This window comes from Pygocentrus nattereri, chromosome 15, assembly GCF_015220715.1.
Source record: "Pygocentrus nattereri isolate fPygNat1 chromosome 15, fPygNat1.pri, whole genome shotgun sequence".
NCBI lineage: Eukaryota > Metazoa > Chordata > Actinopteri > Characiformes > Serrasalmidae > Pygocentrus > Pygocentrus nattereri.
In genome coordinates this window covers 32,023,520-32,048,058 of record NC_051225.1, presented here as the reverse complement: position 1 = coordinate 32,048,058, position 24,539 = coordinate 32,023,520, and the positions used below count along the sequence as shown (strand labels likewise).

The following is a 24,539-nucleotide window of genomic DNA, read 5'->3' as shown; positions in this document are numbered from 1 at the left end:
ATTATAATTTAGCCTTTCAGTAACTTTGTGGTTAGATGAAAAAGGCCAATGGATGATGACATACAAAATATTAATCACTCATGACTTCTGTCAAACCAAAGCTGCATTACAGCTCATATCTGGTTGTACATATTTCAACAGCTTATGTCCACCTATAAAAGTCTTAAGTGCATTGCTGTAAAATCTATGAAAAAATATCCACCTATTTGGAGCCTTTTGGCCCTCTGAGGTGATTACTAAAAATCTCGGAGGAGCCACATATCATAAATGAATTTTTAATATATTTAATCACTGTTAGAAAAGTTAAAAGGCATAACAAGTTATGCATTAATGGAGTGTATAACGTACAATATGAGAAGAGCTGACCAGGTGTATGTCATGACCTAGGATAGGGTGACCTGAACCCTACCGCTGTTCTCTGGACTTTGCTTGTGTTTGCCCAAGTTGTCACTATTTCACAAATGGCACTTTTTTAAGGTTCTCTGTCACGCACACCTTTAGATGAAAAGAAGAGGAAATGCCTTTCCTGCCCTTTTTTTCCTGGAACAAAAGCTTCTGTGTGTAACCCAGACATAAATACTGCTCAGTGGATTAAATTTAAAATTATTAATTCCAAAATGCAAAATTAATATAAATATACCATATACCTTAACATAAAGATCACTGTGAACTAAATAATAAAAAATATTGAATTTCAGATAATCCTATTTAATTTAAAAACGTATTACTGTAAACTTAGATTTTGCAGACAGTTAATAATTAATTATTCGCAGTGATAAAAATTATATAAACATATTAATTTTACTTCTTTGAACTAAAGAGTACTAGCCAATCAGGTTCACGCCCCTCCTACCACACTCACGACTTGAGGTTTGGTACGAACTTTCTCTTCCCTTTTTTTCTCTTTGTGCTCGCTCAGCACAGACGTGCAGCTAAGCTCTGTGTTCTAATTAAATTAGAACACTGCCAGATATTAAGTTTTATCTGAGTGAGATACCACATCCAAGAAGCCCTGGAACTCCATTTTGACACTGAACGCGTTTACTGAGCTTTGGTCAGGTTTTATTGGACCCCTTTGGAGCCTTGAGACAGCTTAAGTGTCAGAGTGTGGAATCCCTTTCCTTTGGCATCATCAACTCAAACGGTCCTGATTCCTCCTGTCAGGTTTCTTGAACACGTGGAACCTTGAGTGATCTAACAGCTCTGATAGCAGGACACCCCATCCACTGGTGCCCTCTTTGAATTCTGATTTCTCCGGTAAGGAGTGGCGAGCCAAATTCTGAAACAGGCAATAAAGCAAGTGCATGCAGAAGAGAACACCTGAACTGAAACACACACACACATTTTTAATTTTATTTGTCCATTCATTTGATTCATGTGTATTGTTTATTGATGTGCTGGTAATCTCCAGGTTTCATAAGACCCCAATTAAACTCAGCCAATTGTGCTAGTTTTTTAAATAAAACATGGTCTCAGTCACTGAATTTGTCCTTCAAAGCTGACCAGCTCCTTCACGAGCCTAGGTCTGGTCCAAACAGTATGCGGAACCACACTACCCGTGTTGAACCCGTTACATGTGGTTCTGATGGTTTAGATGGTGATGATTTAGTAATGTGCTGATGAACCACATTTTTTATCAGAAACCAATATAGTCTAATAAGCAAAACTTTAAGCACCCCTGGTGAAATGACATGTTTTGAGTTTCTAAATGAAAATCAGTGAACACATCCAGTACAGAGAGCACTTTTCAGCACTTTCATAGCACAATTTCCATTTATGTACTGAATATCCACAATAGAAAAAAAAAAACACATTTTTTCACTCTAAATAAATGTATTCATCATAAACAGCAATTGTATGTTGAAAAGTATATTCTCTGTAGATGATCTGTACTTAGAAAAATCAACAAAAACAAATATGTAATGTGGCCAGGACTGCAACTATTGCATACCTGTGTACAAACAAACATTCTGTTACATTCTGTTTACTTTTTATTCCAGAGGATCATCTGCAGGCTGGTGTCCAATACCATGAAATGTGAAACTGAACTGAAATGTACTGGCTGTAAGGACATTGTGCTTTAGTTACAGAAACAGCACAGAAACCTTTTTAATATTTTAAAGAAACAGAGTTCAAAAATGTCATGTTTTAAAAAAAAAGCCAAAATCTATTTACAAAATCAAAGAAATCCTCATTTTTCTTTGCTTGGCTCATGCACTCTTTGTTCCTGATGCGCTGCAAAGGGAGAGATCGGAGGCATTCAAAATGCATATCGGGTTTCTTATTGGTTCTAATTGTCAGCTGTAATAACTGAGAGATGCAGTTCAAATATGATGATGCATGATTTACAAACAATACGAAGAAAAAATCATTAAAAAAAAGGATATGTTGAGTAATGTAAGCTACAAACGTATCAGCTACTGAATGACAATAAAACTTATTTACTGGTTATGTTGCCTTTTAATGTCCTTAGCCATGCCATACATGTGTTAGCATGTTATCATGTTGAGGCTGATATGTCTGCTTGGGATATGCATAAAAACCATGAGCCATTCTAAGATGTTACAATAACAGAAACGCATGCAAGATACCCAAACACACAAGAAATATCATAACTACTGCTTTGGCTTTTTGTTGTTGTTGTTTAGATCCCACTGAGGTTTGGTTTGTAAGATACCTTCTGAGGGTGTCAAGTCTAACACTTCAAACCACCTCCTGCTCTTCTATTCAACTTCTGGTTTGCCAAGGGTAAGATTTTACATCAAGAATATTCTCTCAGGTGGTACACGAACTTAATATTAAGCACAAAGTGTCTAGTGCGCATCACCCAGAGTCGCAAGGCGCGCTTGAACACTTCCACCAGACCTTTAAAACCATGTTGAAAGCATACTGGTCCGAGGTCGATAAGGACTGGGATGAAGGTGTTCCCTTACTCTTATTTGCCATTCGTGACACAGGAATCCATCGGTTCCAGTCCGAACGCCCTCCCTTTTGGTCACTCAGTTCTACATGAGCAGCGGATGTCTCCTCCTTCCGCACCTAAACAAGAGAATGTGACAGTAAACAAACTTCGTGAACTCCTGCGCTCTGCTCGCAATCTTGCTAAACAAAATGTGTTCGGCTCAAACGTCATGAAAACTCGAATATGTTAGTAAACTTGACCTTTTAAAGGGATATTGGCAAGTTCCTCTCATTCCTCGCGCTTCTGGAATCTCCGCTTTCGCCACACCGGACACATTTATGCCGTATAACGACTTTCGGATTACGAAACGCACCTGCAACATTTCAGCGTCTAATGAATATCGCCTTAGGTGACGTACCAAACTGCGAGGCTTATCTTGATGATGTGGTAGTTTATTCTGACACGTGGGACCATCATTTGCAGCTGCTGGAAACAATATTTTCCAGATTACAAAAAGCTTCACTTGTGCTGAATCTTGAGAAGTGTGAATTTGGGAAGAGTGAAGTTACTTACCTTGGAAAAACAGTTGGTAAAGGTACAGTCTGCCCCCTGAACGCCAAGGTCCAAGCTATTAATTGTTTCCCTATTCCAAAAACAAAACGAGAACGTAAGCGTTTTTTTAGGTTGTTTTTGTAAAAAAAATTCTCTGATGTTCTTTTGCAACTTAGTTCTCTCCTACGAAACGCTGTGGCCTTAGTCCGGTCTCCTGCGTGCCAGTCCACATTCGAATCTGTGAAGGCCTTGTAAACAGCTCCCCTGTCCTTGCCACACCTGACTTTAATAAACCCTTTAGTTTAGAGGTAGATGCCAGTGGAACAGGTGCTGGGCGGTTCTTTTGCAAGCAGACGCCCAAAGAATCGAATGTCCCGGTTACTATTTTTCCCGTAAATTCCTCAAACATCAGCTGCCATATATTACTACTGAGAAGGAAGCACTTGGTCTTCTTTTAACGTTGCAACACTTTGAAGCAGACATTGGCATCAGCTCAGCCCCATTCAGAGATTATACCGACCACAACCCTTTGACATTCTTACAGCGCATGTCTAATGCCTACCAGCGCCTGATGCACTGGTCCTTAATAATGCAAGGCTTTAATCTCACTATCATTCACAAGAAGGGGACTGTTGCTGATGCTCTCTGTAGATGCCAAGGATTTGTTTCGTTGTGTGAATGGGTTCACACTTTAGGGGGAGGGGGAGGGGGAGGAGGAAGAGGGGGGAGGAGGAGGAGGGGGGAGGGGGGGTATATATATTTTGTATGTTTGTAAATAATCTATGTGAACCGGCTGTAGGGAGTGAGTACCATAGTTGCCAGCTTTTTGACTGACTTTTCCCATTTAAGGTGGAATGGGAAAATTCGAACAAGCAGCTCATGGAGGGTTGAAAGGCATGATATGACGAGGTTTCGCTATTTCTGCTTAATAGCTGAGCAACATTAACTTATTTTTCGTATCCCGTCATGTTTGCTAATGTTTGTGATAGCTACTCACAGTGGCTGCCCTATTTAAGGAGGAACTGGAATATTCAAACAAGAAGCCCGCAAAAAAAGAAGCTAAATTCAGCCTTGTAGCTTTAACAGGGCAGTATTTTTGATAAGGCATTTTAGCCAATCAAAATATCCCACCCAGAAGTTTTATTTACAAGTATATCTGTAAATATGCGCTACAGTATAGCACACCGCCACAGCCCACCTCATTTCGTGTAGTTTAGTGGCATCAAATTGATACGCAGTAGCTTTAGATCACATGTAGAAATATTAGTATTATAGCTCTTTACGACCTCGTAATTCAGAGGATCCAGTGGTGTTCTGGAGAAAAACATGCACAGGACAAAACATTTCGGGTTCCGAACATCTTCATTTAATGCAGGCTGCGATAGAGACCCTATTCATTCTGGCCATAGAGAAACCTTCCTCCTCCAACTGCAACCGGCTTCTCTCGCTGACCACCAAGGCGAGGCGCACTTCATCTCGAACCAGCCTGAAGAACTATTTCACCATGCAAGAACTCTTAATTCACGAACAGGGGTCTTTCAGTGTTCATGGTTTTATTTAGAACCATTTTCTTTACTACAGAACCTTTGTAGAACCATCTTTTTCAAGAATGTGCGTGTCCTTGCTGAGATGTCACTTGTGCCGGTGGTCCGGAGAGCCAGAGAGATTAAGAGAGCTCAAAAATAAGAGTAAATGACTTCAGATTGTGCAGGATTATTTTGAGCTGTTATGCTCCCTTTCCAAAGACGCATCACTTTTATGGTAGTATTTATGAAACTGGAGATAACAACATTCAATATCTGGTCTTTGAAGCAGACCCAAAATTACCACATTCCTCATGTTATCCTCTCTGAAACGTCAGTGTTGCTAGTGTCAAAAACGTGATCAGTGACTAATCCACATGAAGCTCAAAGCATTATCGCTGCAGTAAAGTCAGCTAGTAAGTGTAAGTTAATAGGTCTTTGAGTTTGTTCCTGTTGATTTCATGCACTGAACTTCATCATTTGTCCTCAAACCAACACTCATTTCCTCATCATAGAAAAATGTTTCAAGATGCATGTACAGAGCAGTTTGCCTGAAATTAAAGGTGATCCAAAGCACCCAGTTTCAATGCATAAGGGCTATTATTTGTATTTGGCACATTTTTTAGACACTTTGATACGTTTTTCTTATGGATTTTATTTTTGTGTTTGAAACGTTTAAAAAGTAACAGCATGTGTGGAGCATAAAAACAGTGTGTGATAGTCATTATGTGTATTATTGCTGTTGTAATGGCATAATTTCTCCCAGACATGTATCTGTCAGAGCATTTCTCTATTCATTATTCATGTATTGTTCAGAAAAAACAAAAATCTTATCACATTGCTGCACTTTCTAACTTTCAGCACAAGCTAAAGATAAGATTGATTGTTTAAATAATGTTTTGATTAAAATGACATAACGAATAAAGAAAAATGAAATGACTGAAAAAATGAAGGCTGTGCTAAGAAAGATCTTTAAAAAGCCACAATAAAAACACAATATTCTGTTTTTGAATGCTTGTAATATATCTATTTATTTCAATTATGATTTCCGAATCCGGAATGTTCTCAATCAGGGCACGAATATCCAAATTCTGGATTTGCTCAACAATGGTGCGAACGTCCAATTTTTGGAGATATTCATCCTTATATTGCTTGTTCATTCTGTGCCTTCTCAAATTCATTCAGCACTTTCGTCAAAGCATCCATTGCTCTCTCCACGGCAGCGGCAGCGTCGAAGTTCTGAATAGCAGCACGGATGTCCAGTTTCTGAATTGCGTCTTGAATGTCCAAATTCTGAAGAGCTGGAATGCTTCCGTCTTTTTCAACAGGCAGGGCAAAAGGAAGAGGCATAGCCATCTTTGCAGCGGTCATCTAGTTGTAAGAGAAAACAATATTAAAACAAGAAATTTTGGTTAAAATGTCAAATCATGCAAAGCCTCAAGAAAAACTACGCACCCTTGGAGTTTTCACAATGACGTCCGCGGACCTCTTAGTTGGTAGAGCTATAATTATGCCAACACTGTTTGCTTTGTTTTCAGCTCTGTTGACAGCAATTCCAGCCAGGTGAGCTGCTATTTGCACTGGGAGGTATTCACAAATCCTGTTGGTAGAAATACATATAAGGACTTATAAGAAACTTCACGTATGATTTAGCCTGACATGATATTTGTGGTTTTGAATTTTCTGAAAGTACCTTATAGCATTCATTGCTGCAGTGGTTACAAGTCTTGGAGCTTTGTCCCAGTCCAGTTGAAAACGAGCAGCAGGGCTTGACTCATGCAGACCAGTCTCAGCCTTGACAGTTGCAGAAGAGTCCTGGCACTCTGAACCCCAACCAACCCTAGCCTAATAGGAGAGTCAGTGCTTAGTGCATACTATACTAAGTGTGAATACTGAGAAAATACATGGTCTTAGAAAGCTGCGGTAGAAGGCCAGACTTACGCTGGCTTTATGCTTGCTCGACAGGACACCATCAGCACACAGCTTCCATTGATCATTAGAAATGGATGAAAGCACGAGCTGTGCTCTCAAATTGGGCTTATCCAAGTATGCTGCCAACTGGTATCCCAGTTTGCGGTCACTTCTGACAGCACGAACAATGATGACAAAAGCAGGTACAATAGAATCTTCAAGCAGCTTAGCCTGAAAGTGTCAACATGCACTTGTTAATTTTCATGAAGTACATTCATTTTGTTAAGTGTGGCTAGTGGGCAGGTAGATTGTACACTTTTTCTTTTTTTGCCAACCATGTGTAAAAACACCAGAGCAGATTTAATTTTACCTGTCTCTGAAGGGCCTCAATGCTAGATGAGCTGCTGGCCTTTGATGTTATCTGTGTGGCCAAGTACTGCAACAAAAACAGAAACCTTATTACTTCTCTCAAAGGAAAAAAGGAAATAAATGAATAAAGAAGTCAGTGTACTTTCATCATTTCATGTTTTATGTATTTAAAAGGAAAAACTGTATAATTTTAAAAGAAATCCCTTTAAGGGATTCTTTCAAACTCACCTGATTCTTATGGAATTTCTCAAATGGGCCATATGTAAAATTACCCTAGGTGTAAACAAAAAATTAGAAAAATGAGAAAATGAAAAAGATCTTAGACGGGAAATGTGGTAACTTGTAGGTGTTCAATTAGTAGGAGTCCAATAGTAAACTAGTGAACGAAGTGATCCCTTCCCATAGCAGAATCACTACCGATATCAATATCATTGCAGAAGCCTTGTAATTACGGCGAGAAAATGTACATTTTTACAGTGTGGAACAATAAAATGTGATTTTTTCGATATTACTTATTGCTATCATCTAGTAGAAGAAGATTAACTTAATCACGCTTTGCCATTTTACATAACCTTCTCCAGTAATGCAATCAGTAATTAAATCATATGTAAATCATAATTCTTGACCATAAATAGCCACATGCTAAAGACATACCCTGGACATGCGAGCTCTGGAAGAGCTTTGAGAGCTGCTGCTGCTCCTGCTGCTCCTGCTGCTCCTGCTGCTGCTCCTGCTGCTGCTCCTGCTGCTCCTGCTGCTGCTTCTGCTGCTGCTTCTGCTGCTGCTTGTGCTGTTGGACGATGAAGAGCTGCTTGAGGATTTTTTCAGCCCAGCCTCCAGGTATTCCCTCAGTTTCAACAGGATAATGTTTTCTTCTTGAGTTTCACCCAAAGCAGGGTTGGTTTCCCTAACAGACTTCTCGGGTGCCTTCTCAGGAGCAATGTAAACTTCAAACTCCACCCGTTCAAGAGCAGGACCATCACCTAAAACATAAGTTGATTCATTATTTTTGTACTCTTACTACAAGTAATAAGCAGCCCGGCTGGTGTCAAACTTAGTGAGCCTCCCACTTACCTCTTTCCACTGAAATACGAGCCGAGTGCTGTCCAACAACATAGTAAATAGGATTGTATCCCATAAAACCGGCATTACGTGAGGCAACCTCGATGCATCCCTTGACTTGAAAGTAAGGGACTTTACCACACAGGGACTTCTGAATGGAAGGAGGTATCAAGGACTGAGCACCAGAGGGTGCTGCAGGTGCCAGGGATATTTCTCTATCAGCAGGGTGGTCCTCCAAATTTCGGACTACAGCGACAGTGTCGAAGCTATTAAAGGAAAACACGGTCATAGATCACGGTACAGTCTGAGGGTTAAAACTGGCTTTGCCTATTGTATAGTCTGTACTTTTTGTCAGTTTCTTTCACAAATTTGACATCAATTCTAGTACTTAATTTTAGGCAGACATAAAATTTGTCACTCTTCCTTGCATTACCTGATAGTAGCAACATGATCAGGAGCCACAGCTGGCAGAATCTGCACCTTGATGTTGCCCCTTGGGATGTCAGCTCTTGCAGCCACTTTAAATGGCGCAACAGTGTGAATCTTTCCTCTGGCCATGACAACAGCCTGAATCAAGGGCCAGTTCACTCCAATCACAGCGAGGGTCTGTGTGGCGACACTGAAAAGAAAAAGCACACATTTACATAATGACTTTGGAAGGTCATTTACTCATTGTTTACTCATTGTGCGTATCTGAGGAAGAGTACCCTGGTCTGGCCTCAGCTTGCAACTCAATATCAGTCTTCCTCAGCTGATCAAGAATGCCAGTCTCTAGGTTCTCAGGTAGAGGGGGTGTAACGGTGGCTTTAACTAAATAAATAAATAAATAACACAATCAATGTTCTATTGTCAATGATTAGCATATTTAATGCTAGCATGTCAGACAGCTGTGAAAACCCTACCGTTTACAGCTGCAGCAACAACAGCAGCAGAGTAAATACCAAGCTCCATTGGCACACCAACAGCAGTGGGAATGATGCGACGCACCTCAGTTCCCAGCATAGGCTTAGCAAATTGGTAGGAAATGCCAGCCTGCAAGGCCTTAACAGTCTCCTTCAGCAGTTGATGTGCACGTGGTTTGGCAGCCTTTAGAGTGAGCATAAAATGTCATTATATTTGACATGCAATTATTAAAACAGATACGGGACTTGTCAAACACTGGAATGAATCAATGAAATACCTGTGTTGCCTGCTCAATGGCATTGTCAATGAAGGTTTTGTCAATGTTGGTAAAAGCAATTTCCTGTCCAAAGGCTTTGAAATAAATGGAACCCAGTGGCTCACTGGCTGGCATAGCCTTCCAGTTCATCAGCTGGAAAATGAAGATATGTTAAATTTCAAATATATATTAAATGGTGCATTAGTAGAATATAATAACGCAGTGTTAACCACTTACTGCTTGCAGGGTGTGCTTTATCTTGGTAATGCGATCAGCATTCTTATCTGCAGCTGGAGTTCTCTGTAGGGCTTCCTGAAGACCTTCAGTTCTGACACCAACCTGGTTGAGATTTAACAAAAAAATGGAAATTCCAGAAACAAAATCACATGATGTAAGCCAATTTGCTGACAGCCTCAAAAAGAAATATTTATACCTCTACAACATCAGAAGCAGCTCCAGCCAAGTAAGCACGTGCTTTTGTCACAACTGCTCTGGGCACAATGGTGGCAGCATCATTGATGATGAAGGCAGTACCAGCAGCTCCAGCCATGAGAGGAGCTTTACAGAAAAAAAGATATTTATTTTTAAAGCATTTGGTAGATACTCTTATCTAGAGCAACATACAGTTTAATCAAGTCATAAAGTAGGCAAATGTAGTCTTAAAAGTCGTGTCCAAAGACTCTTATATACATGGTGTGGAGTGCTTGCCCCAGTGCAATATCAAACTCCAGTTTGCCGCATGTAGTCTGGATATCTTAGCCATTCCATAACGCTACAATTACTTATACATACCCCTATGACAGCATATACACTGACTTTTGTTAGTAATTTTATAAACGTCATGAGAAAATCAGATCTTATTGAAACTTACACACATAAAGGTCCGAGTGGTAAGCAGTGCTGGAAAAGTAGCTCTGTCTGTCCAGTTTGGGGCTCAAGATTCTGACAGCAACATTAGCTGCAGCAGCTCTGTAAGAAATAAAATGGTCACTTCTCACTTTGGGTTAACAGCAGCAAGAATTAATCTGCTAAATAAACAGGTAAAGTATTCTTACACTTTCACCATATCAGGGGCCGTGCTTCTGGTCAGAGACTTGATGTAAGAGTAAGCGAAATTGGCCACTTCGTTCCTGGGCTCTTTCTCTATTTCACCAGCAACAGTGGACATAAGAGCCACTGAGGGTTTGGTCTCAAACAGTACAATGCAGGCAACCATACGTGCTTCTGGGTGAAGATTCTTATCCATGAAAAGCTGCAGTGCCACTGGCTGGACCTACACAGGCCAATAAGATGATTTAGCTTCTGAAATAAAATGACCCAAAACAGATGTTTCACAGATCATCTCATACTTACCAACTTTGGCTCCTTCTTGGCAATGTTCCTGAGGGCCAAGATGGCATCAACATGGACTCTCGTGGGCATGGCTGCAGCAGCAGATCCAAATCCAGGCAGAAGCTTCATGATGGGTTTAAGGCTAGCAGGGTGGCCAGCATTGCCCAGAACCTTCAGAGCCAGGCTGATTTCAGAAATTTCACCCTTTGCAATGGCCTCTGCAGCATTGTCATGGACAGGCTGATGACCAATGTTGAAAGGAAAATTTTATGGAATATTAGTTATTAATCAACATTCTTTACTACGATTCATTACACCATTCATCATTTATATTTAAACATGCACTGTCACACTGAATATAAGAGGAATTCTTTAGGATCTCAACATATATCTGCTGTCTGACTTTCTGCTTGAACCCTGAACTATAATTAAAGCCTATGAGAAATGTGAATGAATAAACAAAAATGTTACCTTCAAGTGATCAGCAGAACAGGTGTGAACTTCAGCACAATATTTGGCAACCATGGAACCATAGCCAAGCATGATCACCTCGCGCAGCGCTGGCATGGCACTAATTTTGGGACTCTGTGCCAAACTCTGTTCAACAGAGTAAATAGTTGATATATTTAGAATGAGGTCTACAAGCATCTGTGTTAAAGTACTTGAAATGGTAAAATGATAAACTCACAGCAGCCTGTTGAATAGCTTCTGGATCAGCGGTGGCCATGTGCAAACCAAGCAGAAGGGCCCGAGTGAATTCAGGGGCGCTGAACTCATCAGCTTGGAACTTTTCATTGATGAACCTCAAAGCTGCTGGTGTACCCGCAAGAGGGGCTGCATCCAGAATCCATTGTCTGCCAGAATAAAGATTTTAGAAAAGTACAAACATCTTTTATTTTAATTTCATGAAAATATTCAAGGGAATTTTACCTGTGAAGAGGTTTGGTCTTGTGCTGATTCCAAATGGCCTCAATATTCTCAAAAGTAGCAGCACGCAGGAGCTGGATTAGCTCAAGAAATTTCAGTGGAGCATCTTCATGGACCATGTCCACATTGTTTGCAGCCAGATGCTGCAAGACCTCTGCAGTCTGAAATGGAATAGGTGGTAATGTTTGAACTCTTAATGGTTAAAACAATGACACGTGTGGAATTATTAGCCTTAGTATTGCTCATATTACTCTTTTAAGATGTATTAAAGAAAGCTTAATGGTTATATTGTGCTATTCTAAGAGCTAAGAGTCAGCACATAAGGCTGTGTGCTGCCTAATGGTGGAATACACAAGGACGTCAGATAACAGGTAATACCTCGAAGCTGATAGTAGTAGACCCTGGGATTAGCACACCACACATGTGGTTCATCTGGTCAGATAAGCAGAGCCATTGTTTGGAAAACGGGGGGAGTTGATAAACACAGGAAATACCTTAAGCTGACCTTGCAGATGCACTCATGTCACGAGCGCATCCTTAAACTTTTATGATGTGGATTAGTGAGATGGCCTTCAGTCTGATCTACTTGTCTCATTTACTTTGCATCAACGAACACGCAGGACTGGTTTCGTCCACAATTTGGTGACCCCGACGTGATGCAAAGGAGACCATTAGAAAAACAGGCTTGATCTTCCTCCATTACTCATCACAGGCGCGCCATTTAAAAAAGGTAAGCAGAAACCTATTTAAATAAATTCTGCATATTGACAACTGCTAAATTATAGATGGGTAAAAGAGGTTGGATCAGGTAATTAAATTTAAAGGACTGAATTGGAACAAACATAAGGTAAAAATATACTGAGTGTTTAATAAGGTATTGGGTCTGTGGTTTTTTGCCGGGAATTGGTGAACCCCTCCCGTCATCTGACGAGTGAATGGGATAAGGACTGGGTTGAAAGTCCCTGGGATTGGCTCTCCCTAAAACAGGGTTGGAGTCCCTGAGGTTCAAGTCCTCTAAAGCACCAGGTTGGAGACCCTGAGGTTCAAGTCCTCTAAAAGTATCAGGTTGGAGTCCTTGAGGTTTGAGTCCTCTAAAGTACCGGGTTGGAGTCCCTGAGGGTGGTCCTCTAAAGTACCGGGTTGGAGTCCCTGAGGGTGGTCCTCTAAAGCGCCCATTCGTGATAAGTTTGAAGTTCCTCACATGCAGCAAACCTAACGGTGACAACTGAGCATTGTGAGTTGAGCAAGTAAAACTTCGAAGACGTCTTGGTGAGTACCAGTTTTTGATCAACATGCCTGAATACAGTAAAAGAGATTTAGAAAAAGAATTGGATAATACAGTTGGGGTGGGGAATTGGCAATGGAAAACATTGGAGGAACAGATAATTATTTTGGCTAAAGCGGTTTATGACTTGGAAATAGATCCAAAAAAGTGGAAAAGGCTGAGAGCAGAAACGGAGAAACTGTTGAGAAAATGGATGCTGGATAAAGAACTGTCTCCCCATGACCAGATTTCTTTGGGACAGGCGTTAAATGATTTTACAACTAGAGCAATAAAGGAATTAGACGAGGCTAAGGCAGAACATGAAAAGGCAGGAATGTTTAACAAAGGAAAAGCCAGGAAGAGGTTATCAGAAGCAGAACAGGAAATAGCTAAGGTCAGAAGGTTGAAGTGCACATATAATGGCAACCTGGATAGAATGGTGCGGAGTGGTGCCCAAGTATCCCCACCCTCCTACGATAACCTAACGCCAGGCATATACCCCGTCATTAACGTACAATCAGGCACAATAGACATAAGACCGCAACAGCCCGGCCCCTCGACGCAATCTACTGAGCGTGTTCGGGAGTGGGTGTGTCAAACCCAGAACCAATCAGATGCAGCCCAGAACACCTCGCTCGAATATAATTTTAACCCTAATAACCCCTTTTGTAACAGAATAGCACATGAAAAACCAAATCCACCCAACGTATACACAAAGTCTGAGGGTGACCCCGCCGGTCAGCAGCGCCCGACCCAACGTGCCTCCCCACTCTTACGTGTTGTAGGAGGTGGAGCACAAGGGAATGCGGAGCCATGCCCCTTGGTGATGGAAACGGGGGGTTCCCCGGAGGCCATCCAAACGTGTGGTGGACAGGAGCCCCACCCACCTCCCACTGATCCCCGGTGTCAGCTCGAGCAGACACCAGTGGAGGTCACATGTGTATTTCAGGGTAAATATCGTAAAGATCAAGATAAAGAGGTATCCTCCGGGTCTCTTGCGAGCCAGGCTTCGGTTAGAACAAGTTTAGAAATAGACGAGAGGCTCAGAACCTTAGAACGGATGGGAGTTAATTTGGGTGAGCAATTGTCACAGTTAGAAATAGACATTAGGGAGGATGTCGATCGGGAAGATAGGGGAATACACACACGTACTCGGTCACACGTACGTAACAATTGTGGCGATAAAACCCCTTTAATGGCCCCCCTGTTAGCCACCTCACAAGGCGACATGAAATACGTCCCGTTTAACCTGTCTGATGCGGCGGGACTGGCTGAGCAACTACCACCTTTAACAGCAGGAGGAGGGCCATGGTTAAAACAATTGGCTAAACTCACAGGAGGAGTTTGTTTAGCTATAGGGGATTTCAGAAATCTCCTTAATCGCGCCACTACCGTATTAGATGCCACAGACGTAGAGAAACAGGCAGACATTGAGCATGTACATAATTCAGAGCGTCTCACCCGACACGCAGACGTCATTGCTGATGTCATGAGAAAAAAGTGGCCAGTGCAGGCCTCCTCTACTGTCCCTTCCTACCCGTGGGATGGCAAGACCAACCCAGCTGAGTATATGGGTCTTGCAGCTGAGGACTGGATCAACAGAACTAGCGCACACCCAGGCCACGGGGGCGTACAGCAAATATGGTTCCGTACAGCCATCCTAAAAGGTATGCCAGATTATGTTAGAAAAAAAATGGAAGATGATCCCAATATGGGACCAGACGCCTCACATGACTCATGGTTGAAAACTATTCTGTTTTATATGAACAAACATAAGGGACAGGTAGACACCAGGACAGGTGAAGTAGACAAACTGCAGTTGGAGCTGATGAAAGCTCAACTGGCAGAGGATCGAAAGACTTTAGGTGAGGACAAGAAAAGGAACAACCCAGGCAATATGGTGATTACCGCTGATGAAGACAATTCTGTTAATTATGCAGGGAGGCAACCACAATCACAAACCCCCATTTCACAGACGCTGCCTCCCCAGACCCAGCTGTTGCCAAATCAACCACAGTCAATTGTGGTTCAATATCAACCCACACCATATGGGGGTCTGTACAGGGGACGTGGCAGAGGCAGGGGGAGGGGTTACAGGGGCGGGGGCCGTAGTCCGCAGCAGTATGATTTAGGCTGCTTCAGATGTGGCGCCATGGATCATTGGGCACGACAATGCCCCCATCCGCTGGTAGGAGCACCACACCATCCTCAGCCTCAACACCAAGCCACCTACTACCCGGCCCCTCACCCAGGTGCTGCCCCAGGGGGACAGTACCAGATGAGTCCATGGGGGGGAGAGCACTGACGGGGCCCACTGGGGGACCCTGATAGTGTGGCCATGGCAGAACCCATGCTATCACTGACTGTGGGGCACCTGAGATTGCTATTCCTGATTGACACAGGAGCCACCTTTTCTGCGATCAACTCTCAACTTCCACCAGATATGATGAGTAGTAACTATCTCTCAGTCAGAGGTTTCTCAGGGGACTCAATGACTCTGCCCAAAACCAAGCCATTGGTTGTCTATAATGGCTCACAGACTGTCATGCACACATTTATCATTGCAACTCAAGCACCAGTGAATTTGTGTGGACGAGATTTGCTGATGAAAATGGGGGCTTCCATTCTGTGCAGCCCCACAGGACTGACTTTAACTTGGCCAAATGGTCAGGTCACAAGCTGTTATGGTGAGAACAGCCCAAGCATGTATTTAATATCTGCCACAAGTGATGACATGGTGGATATTTATTGGGGCCTGATCAATGATACAACTACAGGGGCGTTGAATTTATTTATCCAGTGGAGACCATGGATATCTCGGTTGGAAGCCTATGGTCCTCCTCCCGACCCCCCTCATCTCACCCTCTACTATGACCCTTCGGCAGATTTGCCCTATTATGATTTATTCCAATCTGAACTGCAAGATGCAGAGTGGGAAGTTTTTTCTCCGGGTATATATGTTGGGCCTGAGGGTGTGGCAGCTCCAATTACACTAACACCAGCACAATCACAGTGGTATAGAATGTCTTCCTCAGCGGCGCCACATATTTCGTTAGCGCTACATCCAGGCCATATGGCAAAGCAGTTAGGGGGCATGACCAAAAGGGCAAACGCTGCCACTGATTGGGTACAGACGCAGATTCCTGATGTTTCCTTTTCTGAAGCCACAAAAACATATTTCATAAGGGGTGAGACCCATAATTGCATCACGTTGACACATGATTTGTTAACTAGACATCATGGTTGTGAGGCAGCTGACCATATTGACACCCCTGTCCTTTTGTCACATCTCCCGGATAGATTGTGGTCTGAGGGCCCCGATGACGTAGGGCAAATACAACAAACTCCAGTCTCATTTAATATGACCTCGACTCAACCAATCTGGCTTCCCCAATATCGCCATAAACCTGAGGCTATGGCCTCCCTAGACCAAACTATTGATGCACTCCTTAGAGCTGGAGTGCTAGAACCATGTCAGTCTAGGTGGAACACTCCCATTTTGCCAGTTCCAAAGAAAGAACCTGGGCACTACAGAATGGCACATGATTTAAGGGCCATTAATGCAGCCCTGGCCACCCAAACCATCCCCGTTCCTAACCCATATACCGCACTATCTGAACTAGACCACAACAAAACTTGGTTCACGTGTGTAGATCTGGCCAATGCCTTTTTCTGTGTTCCGGTACATGAAGCGTGTAGAGACATTTGTGCGTTTACACATCGTGGCAGACAGTACACACGTTTATCACAAGGCTTCGCACTTTCACCCGGCCTGTTTAACCAAGCATTAAAGCAGAGTTTGGATACTTGTTCTCTCCCTGAAGGTTCCATTTTAATTCAGTATGTGGATGATCTCCTGATTGCTGGAGACACCCAACAGGCTTGTATTGAGGCTTCAATAGCATTATTGGAGAAACTGGCTGAGTGCGGATATAAAGTCTCGAAGCAAAAATTGCAATTTTGTAGGTCAAGAGTCACCTTTCTTGGCAGAGTGGTCACTAAGGGGAGTACAGGTATGTCCCCTGAGCACCGGTCCTCTATTTTAAGCCATCCCAAACCAATTACGGTCAGAGACATGTTGGCATTTTTAGGGCTGGTAGGATACAGTCGTTCATACATACCTGATTTTACTGGTCGCACCGCACCGCTTCATGAGATGATAAGTACATTAGGGATGAGAAATTTGTCAGGCATTTTGTCATGGACACCTGAACTAGAGCAGGCGTTCATTGAACTAAAACAGGAACTAGCGCATGCGGCTGACCTTGCTAGACCAGATTACACCATTCCATTCTACCTGGATGTTTCTGATACACCCTCATTGGTAAATGGGGTGTTGTTTCAGAAAAAGGGGGGAGGTAGACAGGTGTTAATGTATCTGAGTATTCCTCTAGAATTAGTAGAGAAAAGACAACCATGTTGCACCAGACATGTTGCAGGACTAGCCAAATTAGTACAAAAAACAGCACACATATTTGCAGGATATCCATTACATGTGCTGACCACACACGGAGTGGTAGCATATATAAATTCTCAGATGTTCACACTCACTCCCCTCAGGCAAAGACGCATACATAAAGTACTGACGGCCCCCAACATTACTTACACTCATGATGGGATTAACATGGCAGATAACATGTTAGAAGGACCCCCGCACGAGTGTGCGAGAAAGGTAAAAATAGAAGGGAAAATAAGACCAGACCTCAAGGGCACGCCAATAGAAGGGGCACTGAATTTGTGGACAGATGGGTGTGGTTATAGGGGAGAAGGGGGAGAAATAAAAGCAGGGTTTGCGGTAGTACAAGAAATGAATGGGGAAGTAGATGATTTTTGTACAGTGATCTCAAAAGAAGTCAAGAATTGTCCCTCAGCTCAGAAAGCGGAACTATTGGCAGTCATTGCAGCGCTCGAATTAGCAGAAGGCAGGGCAGTTAACATCTACACAGATTCAGCCTATGCAGTGGGAGCAGCTCACATTGAATTACCCCACTGGAAGGAGACAGGTTATCTCACCAGTGTGGGCAAACCCGTTAAACACAAGGAGGAGTTGTTAGCACTAGAGAAAGCGATACAACTACCAAAACAGGTTGCCATCATAAAGTGCAAGGGACATCAGAAAGGGGACTCATTGGTAGAAAGAGGTAATGAGGCAGCAGATAAGGCAGCAAAGGAAGCAGCAGGTTATAAGGAATCAAGTTTGCAGATGGTGTTGAAGGAAGGTGAACTATGGGAACCAATTCCGACAGGAGAAAAGCTCAGGCAACTGCAGGACCAGGCTAGCCCAGAAGAAAAGACTATTTGGCTGGATAAAGGTGGTACAAAGGGTGAGTTAGTCTGGGAAGGTCCCAATGGACTCCCAATACTTCCAGCCTCTTTGGCAAAAGCAGTGCTGGGAGAAGCTCACGGGTTGGCACATGTAGGAAAGGTACAGATGAAGGAAAACTTGAAAGGATGGTGGCACCCATTTCTATCTGCCATGATAGCCACACATGTAAAAGAATGTCAAGTATGTAATGTAAATAATGTGGGTAAAACTTGCAAACCAGGGGTAGGAAAATTCCCTAAGCCCAATGGCCCAGGGGAACATATTCAGATAGATTACACAGATATGATTCAGACAGTCAGGAAGTACAGGTATCTGTTGATGTTTGTGGATGTATTTTCGGGTTGGGTGGAAGCGTTCCCCACTATGAGGGAAGACAGCAAATCAGTCTGTAAAATGTTGATCAATCACTGGATTCCCCAACACGGGTTTCCCAAAAGAATACACTCAGATAATGGTACTCACTTCACAAGTAACGCCTTGGCATGGGTAGAGCAAGTACTAGGCCTGAAACATGCGTACGGATCAGTGTACCATCCACAGTCTCAAGGGAAGGTGGAGCGCATGAACCAAACACTGAAATCAAAATTGAACAAAGTTGTATATTCTACAGGGCAAAATTGGCTGGATGCCCTACCAATTGTATTAATTAGCATCAGAAGCTCTGTAAACAGAGCTACAGGGTTCACGCCCTTTGAACTGATGACAGGTAGATCTTTTCCGGGGCCCCATACTGCGCTAGCGTGTAAAGACATACAATACAAATCTCACCAAGCCTACTTTAATGAGCTGAAAGCATTGTGTCAAGCTTACTCTGTGCAGGTCCGCTCCAAGGGGGAACCAGAAATTGACGCCCCTCCGGAGGTAGCACTAGCTGAGTGGGTTTATCTGAAAGTTATCAAGCGGAAGTGGTGTGAGCCCAGGTGGACAGGACCCTACAGAGTGGTCGAGCGAACGTCTCACGCCGTTCGGCTTAGTGGCAAAGGACCTGCTTGGTACCATCTCTCCCAGTGCAGACCAGCGCACCTACCGAAGGCAGAAAAGGAGTCCCCATCCAACGGGGCAGAATAATCCCCGGGGACAGAGGCACAACAGGGAAAGTCTACCCTGCCTCCAGCGCAGAAGGGCCAACATCTGGCGAAGAGCACCTTTACACATATACATATAGTTAATTATTGTTCGTTAGCTTTTGGGGTAACATGTGGTTCCTCGGAAATGACAGAACACAGGGGTTTAGGAGACTCTCCTTAGAAGACAGAAAGGGACTTGAAGAAAAGGAGAAATGTGTTTTATATGGGGGCATGATTATTTTATGTATGTTTGGTATTTTTATGCTCTGTTTTGCAAGCTTCGCTCAGATCACCTTGCATGACAGCTCCTCCCTCCCCAATACTACAAATGATAATATCACTCAGATAACACAGTATCTTAACATGAACACCTCCGTTAACTCCGACCATGTTACAGCACCACCGGACATAGTTAAAATCAGAAGTAGACGATCAACTACAAACAAAGACCATTGTATTAGTAAATACGGGGGAATAGAATTAGACTACACCCTAGGCAGCTCCACAGCATGGACCTTTGATTTGTGTGACGTCATTAACTGCGCAGGTCAGAACTCAACATATAGAGGTTATGACGTATATCTTTGCTGGGATCTGCAGGTCACGACTAAGTGTGGGTTTGGTTGGGGCTGGGATGATAGGTGGTGTAGGTATTGGCACTCAGTGATAAAATATACGGGTAGATGGCAACCCACCTTAGCTGCAAGAGATGCTTACACTCATAAGACAGATTGGGAACATATGTCATTTCAACGAGACTTTAGTAGGACTCAAAATCCATTGACCTTATCTATTAAATGGGAGAAATCGATTATGGATGCGCATCGGGGTAGGACTGGTCGTTCTCCATACCTCATATTAGGAGTAGATGTATCGGGCAAGGACCCCTTAGGGTTAATTAAAATAAATATGCACAATAAAGTTGTATCAGCATCGGTTAGTACCATGACTAATACATTTACCCCCGCCACCCAGGAGGTGACTGATCCAGGGCTTAAGGGCTCGGACTATACTAAGTGGTCACCGGGTGATATTGTTAAATTAACTACAGGATACGTAGGGGATAATTTGTGGCTCAAATGGTTAGCAGCCCAGGCTGGGGAAGCTGGGATGGAGGACTGCGTGGCTTATTCACAGGCTCGTGCCCCGCTCTCCTTAGCCCCAGATCCTTTATTTCCAGACACAGATATGACAGGCTTTAAATGTATGATTGAGCTCACAAAACAAGCGAACCCGATTAACTGCACTACATTAGCCGATATTTTCCCAGTTATAGCCAATACGACGGGTACGGGCCCATTTAGAGCACCACTTAGCGGCAACTTCACCTGTTTTAATCACACTTACGTTGATGGCACCGGCCGAGGTAAAATGATAGGCCAGATTAACCCTGATTGGTGTCACATTACATACTCAGGGAATGCCTCCGTAGGCCCATGGGCCAGAGCAGGGCTATATTATTACTGCGGCGGCACTATTCTTTTAGTCCGGATGCCTATTCACACATTCGGTCTCTGTGCCATGGTAAGGCTGGTGTCTCCAATATTGTTAGTAGGTCAGAGATAGGCTAAACACATTACTATGCATAGGCGAAAACGTGAAACTACAGAGGATCATTTTGATCTCACCAAAAATTCACTCACTTACATAGACGCCATAGGGGTCCCAAGGGGGGTCCCCGACGAATATAAGTTAGTTGATCAAATAGCCGCAGGATTTGAAAATATTCCTATTATCTCTGCCCTCTTCCCCGTCACCCCCAACAAAAATGTAGATCGCATCAATTATGTTAATTACCAAGTCATGCGCCTTGCCAATTTAACCAAGATAGCCGTTGAGGGCCTCAGCGCACAACTCTCGGCCACGTCTTTGATGGCTATACAAAATAGAATGGCCTTAGACATGCTTTTGGTGGAAACGGGAGGTGTTTGTCACATGTTTGGTGATATGTGTTGTACATTCATCCCCAACAACACCGCCCCGGATGGATCAGTTACTAAAGCCCTAGAGGGCCTCAAAGCTCTCTCTAAAGAAATGCATGACAATTCTGGGTTGGACAACGCCATCACGGGGTGGTTGGATAAGGTATTTGGTAAATGGAAGGCCGTGTTTATCTCTCTATGTATGTCAATCGCTGTGTTTTTGGCCATCCTCATTATATGCGGTTGTTGCTGCGTTCCTTGTATTAGGACATTAGCTGAGAGGTTTATTACTTCAATGTTCCATAAACAGGAGCCTAAGGGGGCCATTATGCTTCCTCTCCTGGATAGCAATGGCCGCTCTGGTGACCAGGATAGCGATCTGGAGAATAACATGGAACTAAATCGGGGTACAATTTATGTTTAAATATTATGTCTGAATGTTGACCTTTCGGGTGAAAGGTCAAAAGGGGGAATTGTGGAATTATTAGCCTTAGTATTGCTCATATTACTCTTTTAAGATGTATTAAAGAAAGCTTAATGGTTATATTGTGCTATTCTAAGAGCTAAGAGTCAGCACATAAGGCTGTGTGCTGACTAATGGTGGAATACACAAGGACGTCAGATAACAGGTAATACCTCGAAGCTGATAGTAGTAGACCCTGGGATTAGCACACCACACATGTGGTTCATCTGGTCAGATAAGCAGAGCCATTGTTTGGAAAACGGGGGGAGTTGATAAACACAGGAAATACCTTAAGCTGACCTTGCAGATGCACTCATGTCACGAGCGCATCCTTAAACTTTTATGATGTGGATTAGTGAGATGGCCTAACGCACATATTGGAGGCTGGGGTAAGGAAGGAGCGGTCATGCAACTATAAAAAAGGGAGTCAGATGAGAAGGGGTCAGAGCTTACTTGGGAGATACATGATGCATGTTCTCTGTTTGTAACCTCTCCAGAATTCTGTAATAAAACCGTTTGTTTCACTTCAGTCTGATCTACTTGTCTCATTTACTTTGCATCAACGAACACGCAGGACTGGTTTCGTCCACACACGTCTACCATGTTAAGATGTTGCAATGACTGGAAAGATTTTACTAATGTTACTGGAGATTAGTCAAGTTACCTGGGCCACTGCATCCTTGATCTCCAGAAGCTGAATAGGAGTTTGGAGAAGCTCAGCACCAAATTCATACTTCAGAGACCCACGAGCTGAATACTGAGCAGTGTCAGGGGCAATGGGGGTATTCTGCACTTCCATTAGTTGCAGAGTTTGCCTGAAATTAAAAATACCTCATCAAATCTCTTCTCATTGTTTGAATGCTGCAAGAGGATTTTAAATATCAGAGCAAGTGGAGCATCTCCTACTTGACCCTCATTTGGACTGCTCCAGTTCTTGTGTTGAAAAGAGAGTACTGATGGATCTCATCAACTGTAGCCTCAGAGAGCTGAACACCGGCATCAGTTGGCTTCATGGTGTAGTTGTAGGTTGCAGTTCCAGTCAGACTCTGAAGCCTCTGTGTTGAAGATAGAATCAGTTACAGATGGAATGCATCTTTCATTTACTTGTAAAAAACAAAACTCAATTTGTTCACAGCATTTGATTTTACCTGCTGGCATTCAACACACTTCTCAGCATGAGCAAAACCGGTATCCTTTATCACCCTCTCATGGCAGTTGGTCAAGTCTTTGGACTTTAACACAGTAATCTCATGGGTCTTTTCCTCTTCAGTGATCATATAGTGGGTCTTACAGACTCCATGAGGTCCAGCCTTAGAGGAAGACATTCATTATTTTCTCTTAATGAAAGAGGATCATGACCTTGTAATCTCGTGAATGTGCATTTTGCTAGCTATCATTCGGACTTGATATGATAATAGAGTTACCTTATTTAGGTGGTTAGCATGCATTTCATTTTTTATAGCCAAATTAATGAACTGACAAAATCTAAAAAAATTCTTATTTAGTATAAATACAACTTCTGAGATTTTTCTACAGCCTCCTTAGCTCCCCAGTTTTAAGACTACTGATTTGAATAGTAACTGATATTTAATGTCCTTTATGTATATTCTTTTACCTCATGCATCTCATAGACATTCTGGGTGTTCTTGAGGTTGAGCTGAAGGATGGTGAGGACGCCTCTGTGCACGTTCAGGGCAGCAGCAGACACTCTGGCAGGGGCGAATACTTTACCAACTGCACCATTAGCATACTCAAATTTGATGGGAGTCGCAAGGTCAGCTGTCAGTGCTTCGGTGAGCTTAGCAGCAGGAGCAAAACGATCCTGAGGCCAGATCCCAGCATACTCATAGATCTGAGGGTCTGCAAGCTAGGGGCAAAATCATCCCAAAATGCAGCACATTTGATTAAATTATTCTACAGTTAACTTCATTATCTACCATCTTATTATTTTTGTATAAATGATTATTTGCATCTTTCATGTGAAGGAGAATTTCTTTACCTTCAAGACAAAGGTATTCTGTGCTTCAGCCCTGAGGAGAACCTTGCTGCTGACTTTTATACCAGCCTTGCCCAGACCCTCCTGGGGCAGACCGCCCAAAAGCTGACCTTCATACTTGTAGACATAGGTCTTACCAGCACCAAAGTCTGGAACTAATGAAATATTTCACAGTAAGTTTCTTTGACAGGAAATATGAAACTATCCCAGTTTTTTCTTTAAAAAAAACATCACTTACCAAGCTTGGTCTGTTGACTTGCTAAATGAAATAAAACATAATAAAAACTACATTTACTCTCTGTATACATTTTCTAAGAATCTTGCACCTTAATACTTAATTGAAAATGCTTAGAAAATTAAATCATTGCTATCAAGTTCAAATCATCACTTACCCACAAAGGCCACAGTCAGAGCAAGCACAATAGCTCTCATGGCTGCTGGTTTGTGATAAATCCACTGAGTGGCTGCTTCTTTTATTGAAATACTTTTGCTGACTAAGCAGTCCTTCAAAATGAATTATTAACTCTTGCATGCTTATTCTGATGTACAAAGACATATCCCTGATAGGCCACTTGACAGTTTTAGGTCAGAGTAACACAACCTTTTGTCATATTGACAAAAATCCAATGTCCAGCATAGTGTTTTGCTACATATAAATCCAACAAATATGCAATAATCTCTTACTGAATCTACAGGTTGAATGAATAAATTAATGTCTTCAATTAATAGTTTTGCATTTACAATACAGCATTACATCAGCAATT

At 42.7% G+C, this 24,539-nt stretch overlaps 1 protein-coding gene across 1 annotated transcript; it reads right to left on the bottom strand.

The window, feature by feature from the left end:
- Window positions 1-1,132: 1,132 nt before the first annotated feature.
- Window positions 1,133-24,216, bottom strand: LOC119265255 (vitellogenin-like). Its single transcript, XM_037545450.1, has 29 exons — window positions 24,168-24,216; window positions 24,014-24,034; window positions 23,779-23,930; window positions 23,395-23,646; window positions 22,928-23,089; window positions 22,686-22,834; window positions 22,444-22,594; window positions 11,741-11,898; window positions 11,499-11,664; window positions 11,282-11,407; window positions 10,832-11,050; window positions 10,534-10,751; window positions 10,350-10,447; window positions 9,912-10,036; window positions 9,716-9,817; window positions 9,500-9,631; window positions 9,222-9,405; window positions 9,027-9,129; window positions 8,753-8,938; window positions 8,332-8,585; window positions 7,912-8,240; window positions 7,486-7,530; window positions 7,259-7,324; window positions 6,919-7,119; window positions 6,671-6,822; window positions 6,433-6,577; window positions 6,166-6,348; window positions 2,866-3,039; window positions 1,133-1,279 (listed from the first exon to the last, which is right to left on the bottom strand). The coding sequence occupies exons 1-29, from the start codon at window positions 24,205-24,207 to the stop codon at window positions 1,133-1,135; spliced, it is 4,440 nt and encodes a 1,479-aa protein (XP_037401347.1). The 5' UTR covers window positions 24,208-24,216.
- Between the last annotated feature and the right edge of the window lie 323 nt (window positions 24,217-24,539).

Excerpts from the sequence above, each read along its gene's own strand:
- LOC119265255 (XM_037545450.1), bottom strand. The coding sequence starts at position 24,207 with ATGAGAGCTATTGTGCTTGCTCTGACTGTGGCCTTTGTGG. Across the intron at positions 23,090-23,394 it reads ATGTCTATGAGATGCATGAG|GCTGGACCTCATGGAGTCTG; the intron begins GTAAAAGAATAT and ends TCTTCCTCTAAG. Across the intron at positions 8,939-9,026 it reads CAAGCTGAGGCCAGACCAGG|TGTCGCCACACAGACCCTCG; the intron begins GTACTCTTCCTC and ends TTTTCTTTTCAG.